A 19,872-nucleotide genomic window follows, 5' to 3' on the forward strand; every position below is an offset into this window, starting at 1 on the left:
AATTTGTACAATAATTTGGTAGCATTTGTACGCCCCCCGTAGAAAGCATCTCTAGGGTTTAGTTGCCCAACCACTTCTCTATACCAATCATTTTTATAATATTTCTGAAAACTTTTATCCTTTTTTAATTTACATTCCCACATTTCAATAAGATTGTAACCAGCAGTTGTTATTTTGTTATTTTTAGCTTGTGTTTTATTATACAAAGTGCCCATATCGCATTGATTCTTATTATTGATTACATCAGGCTTGTAACAATCTTGACAGCCATGCCAGAAACAGCCTTGAAATTCATAAACAGTATTTGTAGACTCACAAAAACCATCTACTTTTAATTTGTTATTGATAAGTTTTTCACCTCCTGCCAAAGCATGCTGAATCTTAATTTTATTTTTCTCACCAATGTAATCAAGCCATGCAATACTGACTTCACTATGTTTGTCTGTTTGAATAATATTATCAACTACAGCTATGATATTTTTTGGCATATAATTACCTCTATAAATAGCCATACAAACACCAGCTATTGTGATGTATTTTAGTGGATCAATATTTTCTTGGTTTATGAAATCTTGTCTGAATTTTAACATACATCTTCTTAATATATCAACATCTGACCGACAGTATTCAATTAATTCTTTTTTAAAATCAAAAACATAATTTTCATTAACACGATCGTCATACCATTGTAAAAATTTCTGTCTATCTTCTGTTTTCATTTGATTATAGCCATAATGTTTTTTGGAAGGCATCTCTCCTATATACTTTTGATTACAAACTTTGTTGAAATAATGTGGAAAATATCCTTTTTTCAACTCGTTTAAACCAAACGTTTTAGGAAACGATGATAACGATTGTTGAATGAAATTTAAGCTGTCGATTATCTTGATTCTTAATTGTGAAATTTCCATCATCATAATTTTTGCACCATTGTAAATACAATAAGGTTTGAAACCATTATCTATACACCATTTTAGTATAAAATGACTGTCATACCCTTTGCTATTATGAGCCAAAAGTGTATATCCTTTATATTTTTCATTGACGATTTTATTACAAAAACTATTAATATCAGTGAAGATTAATTCATTACCATCGAAATCATGACAGATAGCTAAATTGACTTCGTGTATTCCAGTGTTTTGGGTACATTCGAAATCAAAAAATAAATATTTTTCATTATACGTTTTACATGAGTAGCAATAATCTTTTTTGAGAATGTTTTTATTTAATCGGCATGGTTTTTTGCTATTTTTGATGCAATTTCCACCCATAACTTTTATCTTTTTCATGAAACATTCATGTTTGCTTTCACAATATTTATTACAATTATTACACATTTTGAAACCGCATTTATGTATTTTAATATATGGTTTTAGTATGATTTGATTGCATTTTAAACATTTTGCTACACTGCTACATACTGAATCATCACTATCTTTTTTCGATCGGTTACTAGTATGGTTTTTGAAGCAAGTATTACCATGAAAAACACGATTGCATTGATTACATGTAACGTCTTTACCATTACATTTATTTCCATCTGGAAAATATTTGAAACAAGATAGGCATTTTTTGGGGCATTTGTGTTTATCACGTCTCGTGTAAGCTTTTTTGCAAGAATGGCAGTAATATGCTACATCTAAAAAGGCTGTCATTGATTTTATGACATCAAAATGATTCCGTGTTTTGTATAAATAAATTTTATCTGTTTTACCATTATTGGATGTATATATGATTTCATTGAACTGCTCAGAATCGATAATGTTAATCTCAATATCTAAATGTGATGCAAAGCTATTTACATCTTCTAAAGAATTTCCATAATCATTAATTTCAACATTAGCATTATTATGAAGTTCTTTGGCTTGAATTTGTTGTAGTTTCCTACTTTTATTGAATCCATCTTTCAACTGAGTTGTAGTGTAATTCTCAGGGTGTAAATTAGCATAACCTGTTACTATTGCCCTAGCAAGGCATATTGAGTCGGTGTTTTTTATTGTGATAATGCATTGTTTCCTATTTACTGTTTGTTTTGATAAATATAGTCGACCTTTACCTGAAGGTATTTTAACAGATTGAATAATTATTTTGCAATTTTCTAAATTTATTTCTTTATACTCCAACGTATTGATTACATCTAAAAGTTGATTTAACTTGAAATCAGAAACTTTTAACAATTTTGTTGAAATCGGATGTGTTAATTCATTATTTGAAATTACCAATCTGAACCTATCATTTGGTTTTAACTGTCTTTTCTTTATTGTCATTTCAACCATTTTTTCAAAGACACTGAAAACGTCATTTTTATTACCTATGAAATTTTTGCGTACAATTATTTTAAATTCATTTGTGTAAGCATTGTACTTTTTATTTACCGTATTTCCGATTTCAGTTATTTTGAATAGAGGTTGGTCATTGGATGTTGTATCAAAAATACTGTCATCGAAATTAAATTCATTGAGTGTCCTCTTTAAGGTCTTATCGTTCTTATATTTTTGAATTTTATTGATTACTTTTTTCCTTGTTGAGTTTTTTACAAGATCTATCCATGTATAGCCTAGTGCCTTTGCATCCCTCAGGTAACTTTTTGATAGTTGTTTAAGAGTATTATGGGTTTTTGTTATTGGTTTAGGAGTGTTTGAATGAGATTGGTATGTCTTCTTTTTTGGTATTTTACGCGAGGGGGTGGGGCTTTTATTCGGCTTCTGGGGCTCGTGTGCTTTCTGCTCGACCTTTTTGTGCTCGTGTGCTTTTGGTTCGGCTTTTAGTGATAAAATGAGTTTTATAAGGTCGGTTTTAGATAGATTGTTGAGATCAGATTCGTCCATATTAATATTGGTTGAGATATTTTTTTGTGTCATTTTTTGTGTACTATATAGAATCACCAAACCTTTAAGTCCTTTTATAGTAAAAATTATTTTTGAGATTTTTTTGGTGCGTTTAAAAGATAACCAGAAATAAATATATTTTTGGTTACCTAAGGCAACAGATAACAGCAATTCATATATACTGTGCTATACAATATATAATTATATAATTTTTCTTTATATGTTATTCATCAGGTATAATATTGAACCGATTATCTTCTTGAATACCTTTAATGACAGCATTTTTAATGTGTTTTTTAGTCCTCATGTGACTCCATTTTCCTGCAAGGCAAGTGTGATATTCACAAATATCACAATACCAAGGCTTATTAAGCATGTATTTCGTTTTTGATCTAGTAATAGCTTCTAATCGGTCTTTTTCGGTTGTATAAATTTTGTTCCTTCCCATTTATTATATACTATATATATATAATTCTTTATATGTTTTTTATAATGCGTTTAAGTGATAGATATAAACAGATAATTATTTTCTTTATTAATATATATAGAATGAGTGATATTACATTAAATATCAAACACCTGCCAGAAGCTGATGAAAGCTCGAATGATATAGTCTTCATAAATAAAATGTGGTGTATTCAGAGCATTCTTGAAGCTAATATTTGTATTATTAAAATGCTATCTTCGAACCTAAATAGCAGATCTGAAATATCAAATGAAGACAAAAATCATGCACGTTTAGAGTGTAAACCTGAAGACCAGAAACGACGACGGGGGAGACCTCGTAAGGATCAACATTAAATACATAATTATTCAGTTTACGGTTTTAGCCATAAGTTATAAATGATTAATGACTAAAAAGATGGTTCCACAATGTTTACATTTGAAGACATTCTCGGAAATTATTAGGGGTTTTTCGATGGCGTGATTTTTCGACTTACGCGTCAGCAGGTTTTTTTGATCAATGGCGTGATTTTTCGACTTACGCGTCAGCAGGTTTTTTTTATCAATGGCGTGATTTTTCGACTTACGCGTCAGCAGGTATTTTTAATCAACCAGTCTTTAAAAAGGGAGTTTTTTGATGAATTACGCGTCAGCAGGTATTTTTAATTTAGGCTATATCAAGTCGATAAATTCGTTTTTGAGGTTATGAGTAAGAATTTTTTTATTATAAACTTTTTGAGTAAAGTTTACTCAAAAAGTTTATATGCGTTGCGTATTCAATTACGAGTGTTTCCATAATTGCATTTTAGACGATATAACAATGCATGCAAACAGAGACAAACTCGATGATAGTCTTCATAACTTAATTCTATTGCCTTGAACCATCTTTATATAAATATATTTATATATGAGATGTTTTGTGATACACAGATACATAGCGATTTAAAAATAATGGGCGAGGGTTCTTGTATTTTTTGCAATGAGTTATTATATGCAGGAGATAAAGTGGCTGAGCCATGCTGTAGTAAGAAGGATATGTCAAATCAAAACGGTATAAATGTTTGTATTAATTGCGGTTTGGTTCATGGTTCTATTTATTACAATGAGTACATTGATTTTTATGCAAATATGTATAAAATACGGCGAGAATCGGTATATCATCGGAAGTACCATATTGAAAATATACTATTTAGCATATGCTATGGAAATAGGGTACAATTGACTAGTGATCAAAGGAATCGAATTTATAAAGTGTTTGATATTATCGAATCCGCTATTCCTGTTGTAAACAAAGGTAGAAAAAGACTTATATCAACCAAATTCATAATTAAACAGCTTTTTTTGATGATGAATCTACCTTGTGAATTTATCAAAATTAGCAAAAGCAAGAAAACGTTAGCCTTTTATCAATTGTATTGGAATGAGATTTTAGAATTAAAATTTGGCGAAATAAATCGGATCATCCAATAAATTTCTTATCATATTTTCGTAGGTACTTGTCGATTATCGGACCGGTATCCGTCACATAATCGTCAATGTTCTTCATTGAAATTATGACGCTAGACGGATTGTAATCACCGCATCTCATCGTGTTTTTAATTGAGTTGAGTAAATGCTGGTAGCTCTGATATGCATATGTACTATTTTGAATTTTTAAATCGAGATTTTGATGATGCATCCAGCCTTGTATTAAAAGCGCTATTGTACTAATTGCAACCAAACTAATACCACCTGTAGCAATACTTGATGCAAGGGAGCCGGATGCAAAGAGAATAGACAAAGAGTTACCCAGTAATTTCAGTCTTTTCAAGCGCTTTACGGCCTGCTTGTAAGCCCAGCATTTTCTGTGATAGGTGCTGTAATAGGCTTTTAATTCTGTGACTTGGTCCTCATTTAACTTGGCTGAAATATGATTCCAGTCAAATATTTTGCGATTGTCTGTCATATATTATATGATTAGACTATGTTTTTTCTTTCGATTTTCTTTTTTTTATTGAGTTGATTAATTTCCTGATATTTTGAATCAATCGATCAATACTTTTCAGTATCTCAGTTATCAATTCAGCAGTCTTCATATATATTGTTTAGACAATTAAGCGATTTTTATTCGAAGAAAACATTTTTTGTTTTATCTAAAAATTGACATTTATGATACTCATTACCATTTATCGAATATGGAATTTTACTAAAACCTATTCTTTGTACATAGTAATCTGAAGAAATTTGAAGGCTAGATGCATTCAGCGTATACCCCGAGAAAATTTTATCGAGACAAATGCTGTTGTTAGAAAGGCAAATTCGAAATTGATCCTGTATTTTTGTATACCAGAGATTCATATATTTACCTATATAACCAGCTCTAATTTGCTCACTCGATATATCTAAATCATAATCGAGTGATAACTGATTAGACTCTACTTTCACCCATGGAAAATCAAAACTACTACCATTGTCGAAGTTAATTTTAAATCTTTTATTATCACCGTCTTTATAGTCATATTTAAATGCCATATATATAGTCCATTCATCGGATTCAGTGACATTTTCATTTAAATTAATTTCGAAACCACTCATAAAGCCCTTTTTTGGATCAAAATCTGCTAACAATTTTGTGGGATTAAAGACAAGATTACCATTTAATCCAGACACTACAGCACCGTTGCTATTTGACATGATGAAATTTGATGGATCTAATAAATCAAAATAATATTCAAATATTTCATTATAAAAGCTCTTGGGCTGTAATAATTTTATTTTATTTTTTAATTGTAATAAATTAACCACAGATTTGTCAGTAGTGCCTGCTTCAACATTAATGATCTGTTTGTCGTTCATATTGACAATTTTTTCAAAGTAAATATTATCATTTTGGAAATACATGAAACTGTCATAAACACTACTATCAACATTTTCAACATAACCTATTACTCCATAAAATATCAAATAACAAGGAACCCATTCATTGTTGAAATCTGTTGGTACATCATGTTTTTTATCGAAATCAATGTCAATATAGAGAACTCCATGATCACTGTTTTTATGTATATGAATCAAATATTTATTATATTCAGAAAATTTTTTGTCTGTTTTATTACCTACATTGATTGATGTTGACTGAATGAATAATTCAGTGTTAATATTCCAATGTGGAAACAGCTCACAAACAATAGTATATTCACCATGATTAAGAGCCCCACAATCGATACTTACTCTTCCACGATACCAATATATCAATCCATTGGTTCCAGGTTTGACTTCTCTATTTATTTCGAAACTAACAAGATGCAGATTGATATGATGTATTTTGAAATCCTTTTCAATCAATGAAAGATTTCTTGTTTTGAATTCTGTTTTCCATAATGATCGGTTTAGTGTGAAAGAAAAAACATTTTTTCTTATGACAGATTGTTTTATTTTATCTTGATTAACAAGATCGACGACAAATTTTTTATTTGCACCGTCTGTATCATTTATCGGTTCTTTTAGATTGGTGATATTATGGTCATCCATATTGAGATCAGCTTGCATAGATTTACTACCGTTAATATCAATCTTGGTCTGAAGGCTTTGAGCCAGGGCACTTCCAACTGGCTTCGTTAAATATGTACTATCCGCTAGCGTTTTATCGATTTTGTTTTGAATGCTTTTAGCCATAGCTGTACCAGTGATTTTTTTTAAATATGTATTGTCTGCGTACGATTTGTCTGTTTTAAGTGCGTCTCTGGAGTCAATATATTCCTTATTCATCACGTTAGACATATTGCTGTATCCTTGATTGAAATTCGGAACATTTATTATGCTGTTAAATGTTTGTTCGTCGTTGGTACTTAGATCAGCTTTATCAGCGAGTTTGTTGTTGAGTTCTGCTTTGACTTTGTTGTCTTCCAACCTCACGTATTCCACATTTGGCAAAGATGTATCGTTGTACAAACCGGGATAAAAGGGCTCACTATTAAATATATTACACTGGCCCAAATCAAAGTCATTGCCCTGAGCGTCTTTAGTAAGACATTGACGTTTAACGTACCCCTTATTAACTCCAGACGAAAGATCAAGAGCATATGTATCGAGATCAGCATCGATAGCTACATCAGCTTGCGTATTTAACCGGAATATCTTTTTGTTATCCATATCGAAATCAGCTCCCAGTTGTTTAAAACCAATTGCAGGTTTTGCACTTTGAGAATATTTGGTATGCATAAAATCATTTTCGTCATTAATGTACCCCATTTTCTGTTAATATGTTAGATTAAATCTTCTCATCGAAATTTTTTGTTATGAATTTACGTGGTTTATCAATATATAAAAAGCTGAATGGGTCTTTAGTTGCTTGCTCGTATTGCTCTTTTGGAATACTGTTTTCACGGCATATCAGTGCCCTCTCATTAGCACTTGGGAATTCGTAAATACAGAAATGCGAACAGTTAAGTCTTATGTCTTTTTTCGTTTTAAAATAGCTTTGAGACAAATATATCACGCTACAGTTTTTATGTCTCCCTTGTATAAAATAATCGATTAATGGTTTTTGATTTTTATCACAAACATAATCGTCAAATATCACGAGCTTTTGATTATCATCATTTAGTTTAGAAACAGGAATTATTTGGTCGTTACTAGCTTCAACAATGTTATAACCAGCTTCATCGCTTATTGGTTGGAACACATTGATAAGATTCTGGTATTTAGACTGGTCTAAATTTTTTGCATATAAATATATTTTATCGAAATATAATAAATTGTAAATCATATGCATTAAAGTATTAGTCTTTCCCATATTACTCGGAGCGCAAAGTAGCATACGAAAACATTGATTTGGCATGAAATCGTATACTTGTTTAAAGTTCGAGACTATATCGTCTTCAGTGTCATAATTTGGTATTTTCATATTATATATATCAGTTATATAATATGAAAGACTTCTGGAAGACTGATGAAAGACTGATGAAAGACTGATGAAAGACCGATGAAAGACTTCTGGAAGACTGATGAAAGACTGATGAAAGACTTCTGGAAGACTGATGAAAGATTGATAATAATCTACACTAATATATATAAATGAGTCTATTAGCTTGGCAAAAAATTGCTAATCAAAAAGAAGAAGTTGAAAATCAAATCAAGAATATTAATAATCAAATAATGTCTTCAAAATTGGCAGATGAATTAGGACAAATCAAATTTGCAAAAATGTTTAAACCAGTAACATCTCGTCTCGATACACAAATTGAAGCAACTAAAAAGTTGAATAATAAAGGGTTAAAAGAGCTTGACCCTCTTCCAGAATTTCCAATTGATGAAGATGAGGATGAAGATGAAATGCCAAATTATCTACCCCCGCCACCAATTAATGAAACTCAAACAGAAGATGAAGATGAATATGAAATGCCTGATTTTGATCCACCGCCACCCATTGATGAAGCTCAAACAGAAGATGAAGATGAAATGCCTGATTTTGATTTACCACCCTCAATAGAACGAAAGAGAAAAAAATGGGATACAAGTGCTGATCAAAAGAAGTTAGATCGTCAAAGAGAATCTCTCGCCGAAAAAAGGCGTCAGGTAAGTGCTTTATTAGGCAAACTAAAAAAAAGTGGTAAAAATATGATCAAATCTGGTAAATACAAAGGAAAATCATATAATGACCTGTTGGAAATAGATGAAGATTTTACAAAACAAATTAACAATATTGAAAACCAGTTGTTATTAACAAAGCAAAAAATACAACGTATGGAGTACAAACGGGTTCCTTTCTCAGCTTCGGATTTACAGGAAAAATCAAAAAAATTAAAAAAGACCCCCCGTAAAACTAAATATAAGAAAAAACCAGCTATAGAAAAAGCATTATTTGATAAGATAGAGGGTATTAGGAGGGAGACAGCGCCTGATTCTGATAGAGAAGACGATGAATGGGAAGGTGGTGGTCTAGCGCATAATTATAAGGCTATTTATTACAGAGACCCTGAAAAACTTATTGAAAAACTGGATGTAATTTGCGGAAGCATTGACGCTGGGAATACGAGTTATGAATTAAAAAACCAAGGTATTACAATATTGGATGAACTGTTAAGAGTGAAAAGAATTACAAAGCGTCTATATGAAAAAATTTATAACAACTATTTTATCTAATTTAAATATATATAATGGAGAAGCATTTAATACTTAGTTCATTCAGGGCGAAAAGACAAGCCAATAATTATAATCAGAAAGCACATGATTTCACTATTTATCTTGAACAGCCACTTTTCTTGGATCAAAATAAAAATTATGAAATGGCACTGGATGAGATTATAACGATGACATATAGTTGGTACAATATCGCATCCTCATTCACTAATACTAAAATAAGATATCGAAAAACCGTTGGTAGTGATACAAGTTTTAAAAATATTGAATTTCCTAATGGAATGTATTCATATACAGACATTGATACTTTTTTAAAAAATACAACTGGTAAAGATGGTGATAATTATCCATTTTCAGTTACGTTTGATTTATCATTATTTAGAACAATAATAACCATAAAGCCAAATTATGAATTAGATCTATCTGTATCAGACTTTAATTTGATTCTGGGTTTTGAAAAGAAAATTTTAACTTCAGGGAGTAATATAAGTGACAAAATACCTGATTTAACAAGGAGCGTTGATATGATATGTATTCATTGCGATTTGACTAACAGATCCTTGACAGATGAATCCAGAGATGTATTATTTTGTTTTAGTATCATTGCACAAGGCATTCGAAGATCATTCCCTTTCACTCTTCAACCAAGACGACTAAAATTTTCACCAATTAATAAAAATAGTATTGATTCAATCAGACTATATATAACCGATTCGTATAATCGTCCCATTGATTTAAATGAAATCGATACGGCGTTTCATATCGTTATCAAAGAGGTGAATTAATCTAAACTAATAATATAAAATGAATCGAGTATACGAATGGTCAAAATTTTATAACCCTAAAAAAGGTTTATATCAATATCGCCATAAAGGATCAGGTTTAATAACTAATGATTTATCAAATATCGGACAATATTCTAAAAAAATGATAAAAGATATCAATAAATCACCAATAATCAAGGCACAAAAGAAAAGTTTAAAAACCGTGTTAAATAGAAGTGAAAAAGCTGGGGATCTTATTTTGAAACGATTAGCACAATTGAAGTAAATTATCTAATCTAATAATATAAATGAGTTTCAGAAGCATAGAAAATGTTGAAAAAGTTGATTATCTCAGATTCAATCTGCAAACACCCATTATTCAGCCGGCAAATGGCTTATTTTTTTTTTTTTTTTTTTTTTTTTTTTATTGAAGAAGAAGACGAAAAGAAAAAAAAATACAATATTGATAATACAAAGAAAAATTTACACAGTTTCACTACATATAAGTACAAGTACAAAGTTGGTTTACAACATAATGTTTTAAATACAATTTTTAGTGGAAACAAAAGGAAAAAAAAAGGAAGAAAGTAGGAAAAAAAAGGGCGGGTGGCACATTCTAAGTGGAAACATTTTGAGGCGGAAGAGCGCTTAATGTTGCCCATTTGGATCTAAATTTCGACAAGGTGTTGTTTTTAAAAGCGATTCTGCCTTCACAAAGGATTTTGTCTTTGAGAACGAGATAAAAAAAGTTAAAGCTTGGGGGGCTATTATCCAACCAAGCTTGAAAGATGTGATATTTTCCGATGATTAGAACATGGTTAAAGGCGTAGAACTTAGTACAGTCTGGTTTATAGCCGTACAGAATATCTGTCACGTTTAAAGAAACATTCTCCGATCGTTTCTCGTTCCACCAAATAACAATTTCACGCCAAAAATTTTGCGTAATGGGGCATTCATACAAAAGATGAGCTAAAGTTTCGTCGGGAAAATTGCAGCGCTCGCAGCGAGGTGACGTTTTCAGTCCCATTTTAAAAAGACGTTTGTTTGTGGGAAGGATGCCATGAATGATTTTATATTGGAAACATCTAAGTTTGTTTTCTACCGTGACTCTAAAAGGCAATTGGTAGATAGCTTTCGGGGATAAGTTTTTTCCGACTAGTTCTAGTTCTATATTTGGGGGTTTAAGAACTTTCAAAACAAAATGTTCGCGAGCGATTTTGGCAGTGACATTAAAGGGTGTTAGGTCATCTCTGACAGTCTTATTGGAGGGTATTTGCTGGGTATTTAAAAGGGAGTTTTTCCAACCACTAGGGATTGCAGAGAGGAGGCCGAAATATTTTAAGAAATTCACTTTTAGACCATATTTCTTTTGAAATTCGGCTCTGGAGAAGAACCTACCATCTTCCAGAAGGTCGCGTATTTTAACCACACCCTTTTGATACCATGTCAGAAAAAAGATCGGTTTTCCATCTATTCGAATAAATCGGTTGTTCCAAATGATTTCATTCCGGTATTCATCAGCAGATGAGGGGTCTGTAGAGTGTATCTCCTGCCAAGCAGAGAGTATTTCTTTGTAGAAGGAGGGTAATTCTGAAGGCAGATTTAAGTCATTTATATCAAAGTTACATTCAAAAAGGAAAGTGCCACCAAGGTGGGTTGTGGCCAAGGAAAAGGCAGCGCACCATTTACTATCTCCAGCTTCACATAATCGCTTTGCCCACGCAGCCTTAAGAGATTTGTCCATCATAACAAAGTCAACCATGTTAAGACCACCTTTTTCAAGAGGACCAATAAGAGTGTGCCGTTTAATTTTATCCGGCTTCATTTTCCATACGAACCTGAAGCAAATATCGTTGACTTGTTTACATATGTTGGATGAGACTGAGAGAACAGACGTGTTGTAGACTAGTTTAGAGATGGCGAGAGTCTTGACAATGCATATCCTTCCTATAAGAGTTAGATTTCTCGCTGACCACCTGTTTAAAGTCTTTTTCAGTGATACAATTTTTTCTTCGAAATTGATTCTGCAGCTAACAGCCGGGTCGTAGGCGAAAGCAACACCGAGAGCAATTACGTATTTCTCTGGCCACGAGATATTAAAGGGGGATCGCTTGCCCTTGTTTTGTTTAAGGCTGCCAAGCCACATTCCTTCTGTTTTAGAAATGTTCATCTTAAGACCTGAACACTCTCCAAATTCACTTAGGAGGTTAAATAAGTGGTCCGCAGAAGAGTCGTTAAGTATGAAGGCAGTGATGTCATCAGCATACAGACTTAGTTTTATTTCAGTGTCATTGAGTTTCAGGCCACATATGTTATTATTCTGCCTGATGGATTGGGCCAGCGTTTCAACAGCCAAGACAAATAGCAGCCCTGATAAGGGACACCCTTGCCTGACTCCTCTATGAAGAGAAAAGAAATTTGAAGCAAAACCATTATTAAGTACGCAGCTGGAGATGTTAGAATAAAAGACATGAATCCAGTTCTGGAACATTGGCCCAAAGTACATAGCGTCAATAGCCTCGAATAAAAACTTCCATTCGAGGGAATCGAAAGCTTTTTCGAAATCTATAAATAAAAGCATGCCGGGCAAATTTCGTTTCTCGTACACATCGATAACATCGGAGATTAAGCGGATATTCTCTCCAATAAAGCGATTTTTAACGTATCCAGTTTGATCGCTATTTATTAAAGTCGGAAGAACTTTCTCTAGTCGATTTGCAATGCATTTGGTTGCAATTTTGTAATCTGTATTTAACAAGGAAATCGGTCGCCAGTTTTTCAGAAGAAGATTATCTTTGTTTTTCTTTGGTATAAGCGAGATCACGCCTCTTCTTTGTGAGATTGACATTTCGCCTTTTTGGTAGGCATCATTAAAGCACGGCAAATGGCTTATATCAGGAAAAAACAGGGTATATATTCAATATGACTGATCGTTCTTCTTGGTTCGATTGGTATAACGGATACTTTATCGTCAAATACAAACTTCAAAAAAAGGCTGATGGTACAGCTATCGATGCCAATGCTCTAGAAACACCTGTGCTAACGTCAACGATAAATGATAGTTCCAGTATTATAAATCACATTATGATAACTTCAGGAGGTAAAAAACCTTACGATGGTAATGACCTGCATAAAATCTGTTTCATAAAAGGATTGCTTGAATTTTCTGATGACTATAGTCGTACAGTAGCTACCAATTTTAATTGGTATCTTGACGATAGAGCTGCATTAGTGGGCAATTTGACAACAGCCCCAAAAGTAGGAGCAATTAAAAGAGGTGAATTGTGCGCACAATCAAAAGACGTATATGCGTGTATTCCGTTGAATAGGTTTTCCATTTTTCAAGAACTACGAGATAAAATGATACCACCTATGCAAATCGAACTAAACATAACACTAAATGATGATAGAGAATTTATTTACAGAGTTGGGGGTGCTGAAACACGATATGTGGTTCTAGATTTTCAGTTATGGTTACCACGTTTGAACTTTACATCAGCAGGACAAAAATTAGTGAATAGTAGTTTTTTAACAGCAACAAAATGGACATATTTAAGAGAATTTATTAAACATTCATCACCAACAACTGCTATTTCTGGAATATATCAAATTACACCAGCTATTAAAAATGCAAAACATGTTTTTGTATATCTGCAAAGAAACAAGTCAAATAATGAATTAGAAAATCCCTTTATTTTTGATACTTTTAAAATAAATGCGGGTGATAATGCATGTACACTATCTACCTGTCGATTGCAACTTGGGAATTCATATTTTACTCCAGAACTAGAGTATGATTGTGATTTTAAACCAAGATTATATAATGACATTCAAGAATATGCATTCAGAACCAACGACTATAATACAGGGGTGCAGTTAAATTTACAGAATTACTCTGAATTATTTCCGATAATATATTTTAATTTACGAAATCATAAGGAATCGGTTACTGATGATCCAAAACAGTTATTGTTTCATTACAGATTGAATGTACAAGCTACTGACGATTATATGATATACGCTGTAGTTCTTTATGAAGAAAAAATTGTAATTGACAAAATTGGAAATGAACTTATTTTTATGTAATATTTAATCTAACACTATTATATATAGAGCAAGACTATGAGCACAAAATATATTTCAACATATATTCCTCTTTCAGAAGGCCAAATGAAAAAGCTAGCCAGAGCAATCAAAAATTCAAGTGAAGTGAGTTTATTGATTGATAAGCATCAGATCAAAAAGAAGGGTAATACTGAGTTATACCTTACAAAAAGACAAATAACACGGCATAATAAAGTAAAAAGTGAGGGTAAAGGCATTACATTGATTTTATCTAAAACACAAATAAGTAAAATGCGAAAGGTGATTGGAAAAGGAATTCAAGTCACTCCCCCTCAAGGAGGGACAGGAATGCAAATAGAATACCCTTATTATTCACCACAAATCATTAGGAAACACAGATTAAAAAACGGTGGTAAAATTAAACTACCGACTAAAAGAGATGCATTATCTTATAGGAGCCCTCCAATTATTGGTTCGTGGGCTGAATATGATAAATTTCTTAAAGGCGGATTGGTGCTTCCAAAAAAAAAAAAAGATCTTAAAACCAAAAAGAAAGTAAGAAAGCCAACATTTATCAAAAAAGCTCTAAGTAACAATGATCTAATGAGATGGTGTAAGTATTTAAATATTAATATCACAGGGATATACAGCAGAGATGAACACATGCCTAAAAAACATAGCCCATGTATCATTAATTTAGACAGCTATGAAGGTGTTGGTAGCCACTGGGTTGCATGTGTTCCTAGTGTTAAAAAAGACATATTGTGGTACTTTGATAGCTTTGGAATGCCATACCCAAATGAATTTAAAATGAGAGCTGAGAAAGATGGGATAAAACAAGTTTTGTATAATAACACACAATATCAGAATATCAAATCAGTACTTTGTGGCTATTATTGTATTTATTTCTTGCATCAAGCATTGGTTTATGATAGAGAGTATCATGATATATTAATGCTATTATCAATGACTGACACAATGTACAATGAACGTTTTATAAGCAATTATTTCAAAAATATGTAATCATATTATATATGAAATCGTATTGTGTGAAACAAAGAAAAATAACAAATTGCGTACCTAATTCTGAACAATATGTAAGATCAAAGAACGGAAGACTTATGTTGCGTTGCGTTTGCTTAGAATGCAAAATCATTAAAACCAAATTTGTCAGTGAGAAAAAAGGACGAGGAGTTGGACAAAACATTAACAAAAAGATTGGTGATAAAATTCCAGGGTTTCAACAGGCTCAAGACATGGCATCAGCTATCATGGCAGTTACGGGAGCTGATAAAGATCTATTTAAAAAATATTGGCGCGGTGACTTTGCTAAAGGTATATTTAATAAAAAAAGCGGGATTCAGACATCTAATTTTTGGAAGCCCGCTGGAGCATATAAAAATGAAAATCTCGACCCAAAATGCAATTTCAGTGAGTATAAAAATGGAAAATGGATAAATCATTATTGCGATTAAATATCTAATCAATATATATATAATGTGCCAATCGTATTGTCTATCATGTAAAAAACAAACCAAATCATTAAACTCTAAAAAGGTAATAGCTAAAAATGGTCGGCTTATGGAAAAATCAGTTTGTCAAATATGCAGGAAGAATAAGAGTAAATTTATTAAAGGAGGTGCTATTTCAAAGCGTAAGCCCCCTTCTACTATTGAATATGACATGAGAGGTTCTGGCATTGATATTCAAAAACACTTATCAAAACTTGGAGAATTACATATGAGAACACCTACAGGAAAAAAGTACAATTATTGTGGACCTGGTACTAAATTAGAAGAAAGATTAGCTTCTAACGATCCTAAATATAAAAATCCAATAAACAATCTTGATAGCATATGTCAACAGCATGATATTGACTACAGTAATTCAAAATCACTAGCTGATAAACATAAGGCAGATGATCTTATGCTTAAGAGAATATCAAAAATACCATTTAAAGACCGTCCGTGGGGAACAACAGGGGTACAAGCTTTAATCGCTAGTAAAAGAAAAATCGGATTGGGTATAAAAAAAAAGAAGCCAAAAAACGGAAAACGGCGTTGAGTAAAAATGATTGGTCTCAACAATTAGCCGATGAGTTACATAAACCAATCAGACGAAAATTTAAAACTAGAAGAGTAATATCAAATGGAATTGACGACATATGGTCTGCTGATTTAGTTTTTATGGATAAACTTTCAAAATGGAATAAAGGTTATAAATATCTATTGACTATAATTGACGTATTCAGTAAATTCGCTTGGGCTATACAATTGAAAGATAAGAAAGGTGCATCAATAACTAACGCTTTCAACAATATTGTCATTAATGACAAGCGTAAACCTGAATATCTCTGGGTCGATAAGGGATCTGAATTTTATAACAAAACATTCAAGGAATGGCTAAAGCAAAATGATATAAACATGTATTCCACTTTTAATGAAGGTAAAGCTGTTGTTATTGAGAGATTTAATAGAACTTTGAAAAATAAAATGTACAAACAGTTTACTATTCAAGGTAATACACAGTATCTTGAAATGCTACCAAAAATAGTAAAAGAATATAATAATACAAAACACAGCTCTATCAAAATGACACCCATAGAAGCTTCAAAGAAAAAGAATGAAGGAACTGTTTACTTTAACCTATACGGTGATATGGAGCCATTATCAGCTAAACCAAAATTTAAGGTTGGTGACAAGGTCCGAATATCTAAGTATAAACAAATTGTTTTCGATAAGGGTTATACACCGAATTGGAGTGAAGAAATGTTCGTAATTACTAAGATCCAACATACTAATCCCATTACATACAAATTGAAAGACCTCAGAGATGAGGAAATACAAGGTAGCTTTTATGAACCTGAATTATTAAAAGCAAAACAGGATGTATTCAGAATTGATAAAGTGATCCGTAGAGATTATAAGAAGAAACAAGCTTTAGTTAAGTGGAAAGGATACAGTGATGACTTCAACAGTTGGATTCCAATCAAGGATTTGAAAGATATATAAACAATTTTTAATTTTATTTATGGAGTATATGTTAAGAGTGCCTTAAAATCAATTATCAAGTATTACACATGCAAATAAAAATATTAAGTATAATATTTTTATAAATCAGTATTTGATTACAAAAAATATTTTAGGACATACATTCATTTTAAAAAAACATTGAATTTATCAACAACTAATTTTTCATCCAATTGATCTTCATTATAAAAAAAGGTATCAATATTTATAATACTACAGCCGTTATCAAAAAGCATTTCGACAATATCTAAATTAAACAAATTTGATATTACGTAATTAGTATCTTTATAATTATCAAAATATGCTTCAATATAATCAGCCCATGGGTTAGCACCACCATCCATAACAACTACACTCTTTGGCTGATTAAATACCATGTGCTTGAAATTAAATTCATCTTCTAAGATTTTAGCAATTATTTTAATATCATTCGATCTATCATTTTTATCCGAGGTTAAACCGATTATAAATCTTTTATCATTCATATATATATATTACAAAGAGATTTTATTTTTATATGGTTTTATGCGTTTTTTCCTTAATGATTTTAAATTATATTTTAAATTAGTATGAATATTACTGATATAACTTTTAGTAAAAAACGCATAAAACCATATAAAAATTTCTAAAGTATATATATATATATAAATGGTTGAAGTCCGGAGATATTTTACTGAAAAGGACAAAATGGATGCGAAAAGAAGATCGAAAAGAGTATATGCTTCTAAAAAGGAATGGTTTTGTGTCATTTGTAATAATTATAACTATAAACTAGCAGGTAAATGGAGACATCTTTTAACACAAAAGCATATTAATAACAGCATCATTTACAACAAAAAATCAGATTAAATGCACTTTATAAATGATATAAAAAATAATGTATAATAAATATTATAATGACATCAAATTACATCAAAAAAAAATTTGTTGATATGATGAATATTATAGAAAAACATTGCATTAAAGACAATATACATTTCTTACAATTAAGTGAAAAGGAACAATCAGATAGATTAGCTAACATTTGTACTGATCTCGGTATTATATCAAATATGATCCTACATAAAAACATGTTCAAAAATCTGATAAAAATACAAAAATATTATATTGAAAATATAATATAAGACGTTCAGTTTAAAAGCACTGTATATAAAATTTTGAAAAAGAGTATAAGAGATTTTGAAATAAATTTCAAAAACATCATAAAACTCGGCTTCGCTTGGTTTTCCAGATTGATATTTCAGTTATGATATCAAGGCTTGTTTAAACGCACTGTATCCAAAATTTTGAAAAAGAGTATAAGAAGTTTTCAGGCTTGGTTTTCTAGGGTTTGAATTTCAGTTTTTGATTCTAATATTTGATTCCAATATTTGAATCCATTTTTGTCCCATATTTTGTATCCAGCACTGGAAGTAGTGATGTACTACATCTCTAAGGCAAATTTGCCTCAGAGTGTAGTACATTACTACTGTTTTGGTTTGTGAACTTCAGTTTGCAAGTCTTAAGGAAATAGAAGGTTCAGTGGAGGACATTGTAAGCCAGAGCTGTGGCATAGGTAACTGGTCAAAAACCAAAACCAGCACAAGATCCTTAATACCCTTGTTCTGGAAGGTGAACTGATGTAATATACTGACCTTAAAGTAATCTCCAAAAGACCAATTTCCCAACATTTCAAAGAATGTATGATGGTAGACATCCTTTCCTACATCATCCAAGTCATTGTGTTTACCACCTGCACGGATACATTTTTGGCTGTTCACTGCACGCTTGAGTTTGGACAGATCGCTGTTTGGATCCACAGTTCCCAAAAAGATTGGCTTGTACTAGATGCAAAAATATGACACAATATGATTATGAACTTGTATCTAGAACAAATCAAATCCAGTTTTGCTTCAGAAGTGAAAGAGGACACAGATTCTAAACTGAGGTGCAATGCGGATTGGAGATACTAAAACTGATATAACTTAGGATTAAGGTTGGTACACACCCTTCCAAAAACACCAGACCCCCTGAAACCACCCCCGCCCTCCCAGGTGTGTCAGTCTTTTTGTCCTATTACCTGTCCCTAACCACGCTAAGTCGTTTTGTACTGCCCCAGATTTCTCTCAACGTAATATTTTAGACAGACAGGGAAGTTAAGAGGCTGTTTAAAGTCTAAGAGAAATAAGTTACACGAGAAAGGCATACAAACGGGCCACATTCACGTGCTCTTTAAAACTTAGAATAAAAAAGATAATAAAGTCGTTGAAAATAATTATGTTCTACTTAATACCAACATGACATTAAAAAGCGTAAAGGCGAAAATTTTTAAACTCATGTCAACCAGTAAAAAATGCGGAAATATTCGTGATTACCTGATTCATTCCAGCATTTGCAAACAGCAAGGTCGGGTCGTCATGTGGAATTGTAGACGAGGAGGGGACAAAGGTGTGCTCGTGTTTCTTTACAAAGAAATCCACGTACATTTGCCGCAAATCCTTCGCTGACAAGTTAGGATCCATCCTGGTGGAAGAACAGTACGTTCTCTTTGAGAGGCTGCGAAAAGCGATCGAATTTAAAGTTGAAAAGAATCGATTTGCTCGAAAGCACCGGCCGAAAATCATGAAAATTCTATGGAAA

General features: G+C 31.8%; 1 protein-coding gene across 1 annotated transcript in view; it reads right to left on the reverse strand.

Annotated features, from left to right (window-relative positions):
• The window catches only part of LOC144649057 (alanine--tRNA ligase, cytoplasmic-like), a 33,679-nt gene extending 13,821 nt beyond the window's left edge, over positions 1–19,858 (reverse strand). The window contains exons 1-2 of the mRNA XM_078508521.1: positions 19,608–19,858; positions 18,888–19,076 (exon numbers count right to left, since the gene is read on the reverse strand). Of these exons, the coding sequence (XP_078364647.1) occupies positions 18,888–19,076; positions 19,608–19,856 (438 nt within the window). The 5' untranslated portion in view covers positions 19,857–19,858. The remainder of the gene's footprint in view (positions 1–18,887; positions 19,077–19,607) is intronic.
• Between the last annotated feature and the right edge of the window lie 14 nt (positions 19,859–19,872).

The sequence above is a fragment of the Oculina patagonica genome, chromosome 4 (assembly GCF_052425735.1).
Source record: "Oculina patagonica isolate OP01 chromosome 4, crgOcupat, whole genome shotgun sequence".
Classification (NCBI taxonomy): domain Eukaryota; kingdom Metazoa; phylum Cnidaria; class Anthozoa; order Scleractinia; family Oculinidae; genus Oculina; species Oculina patagonica.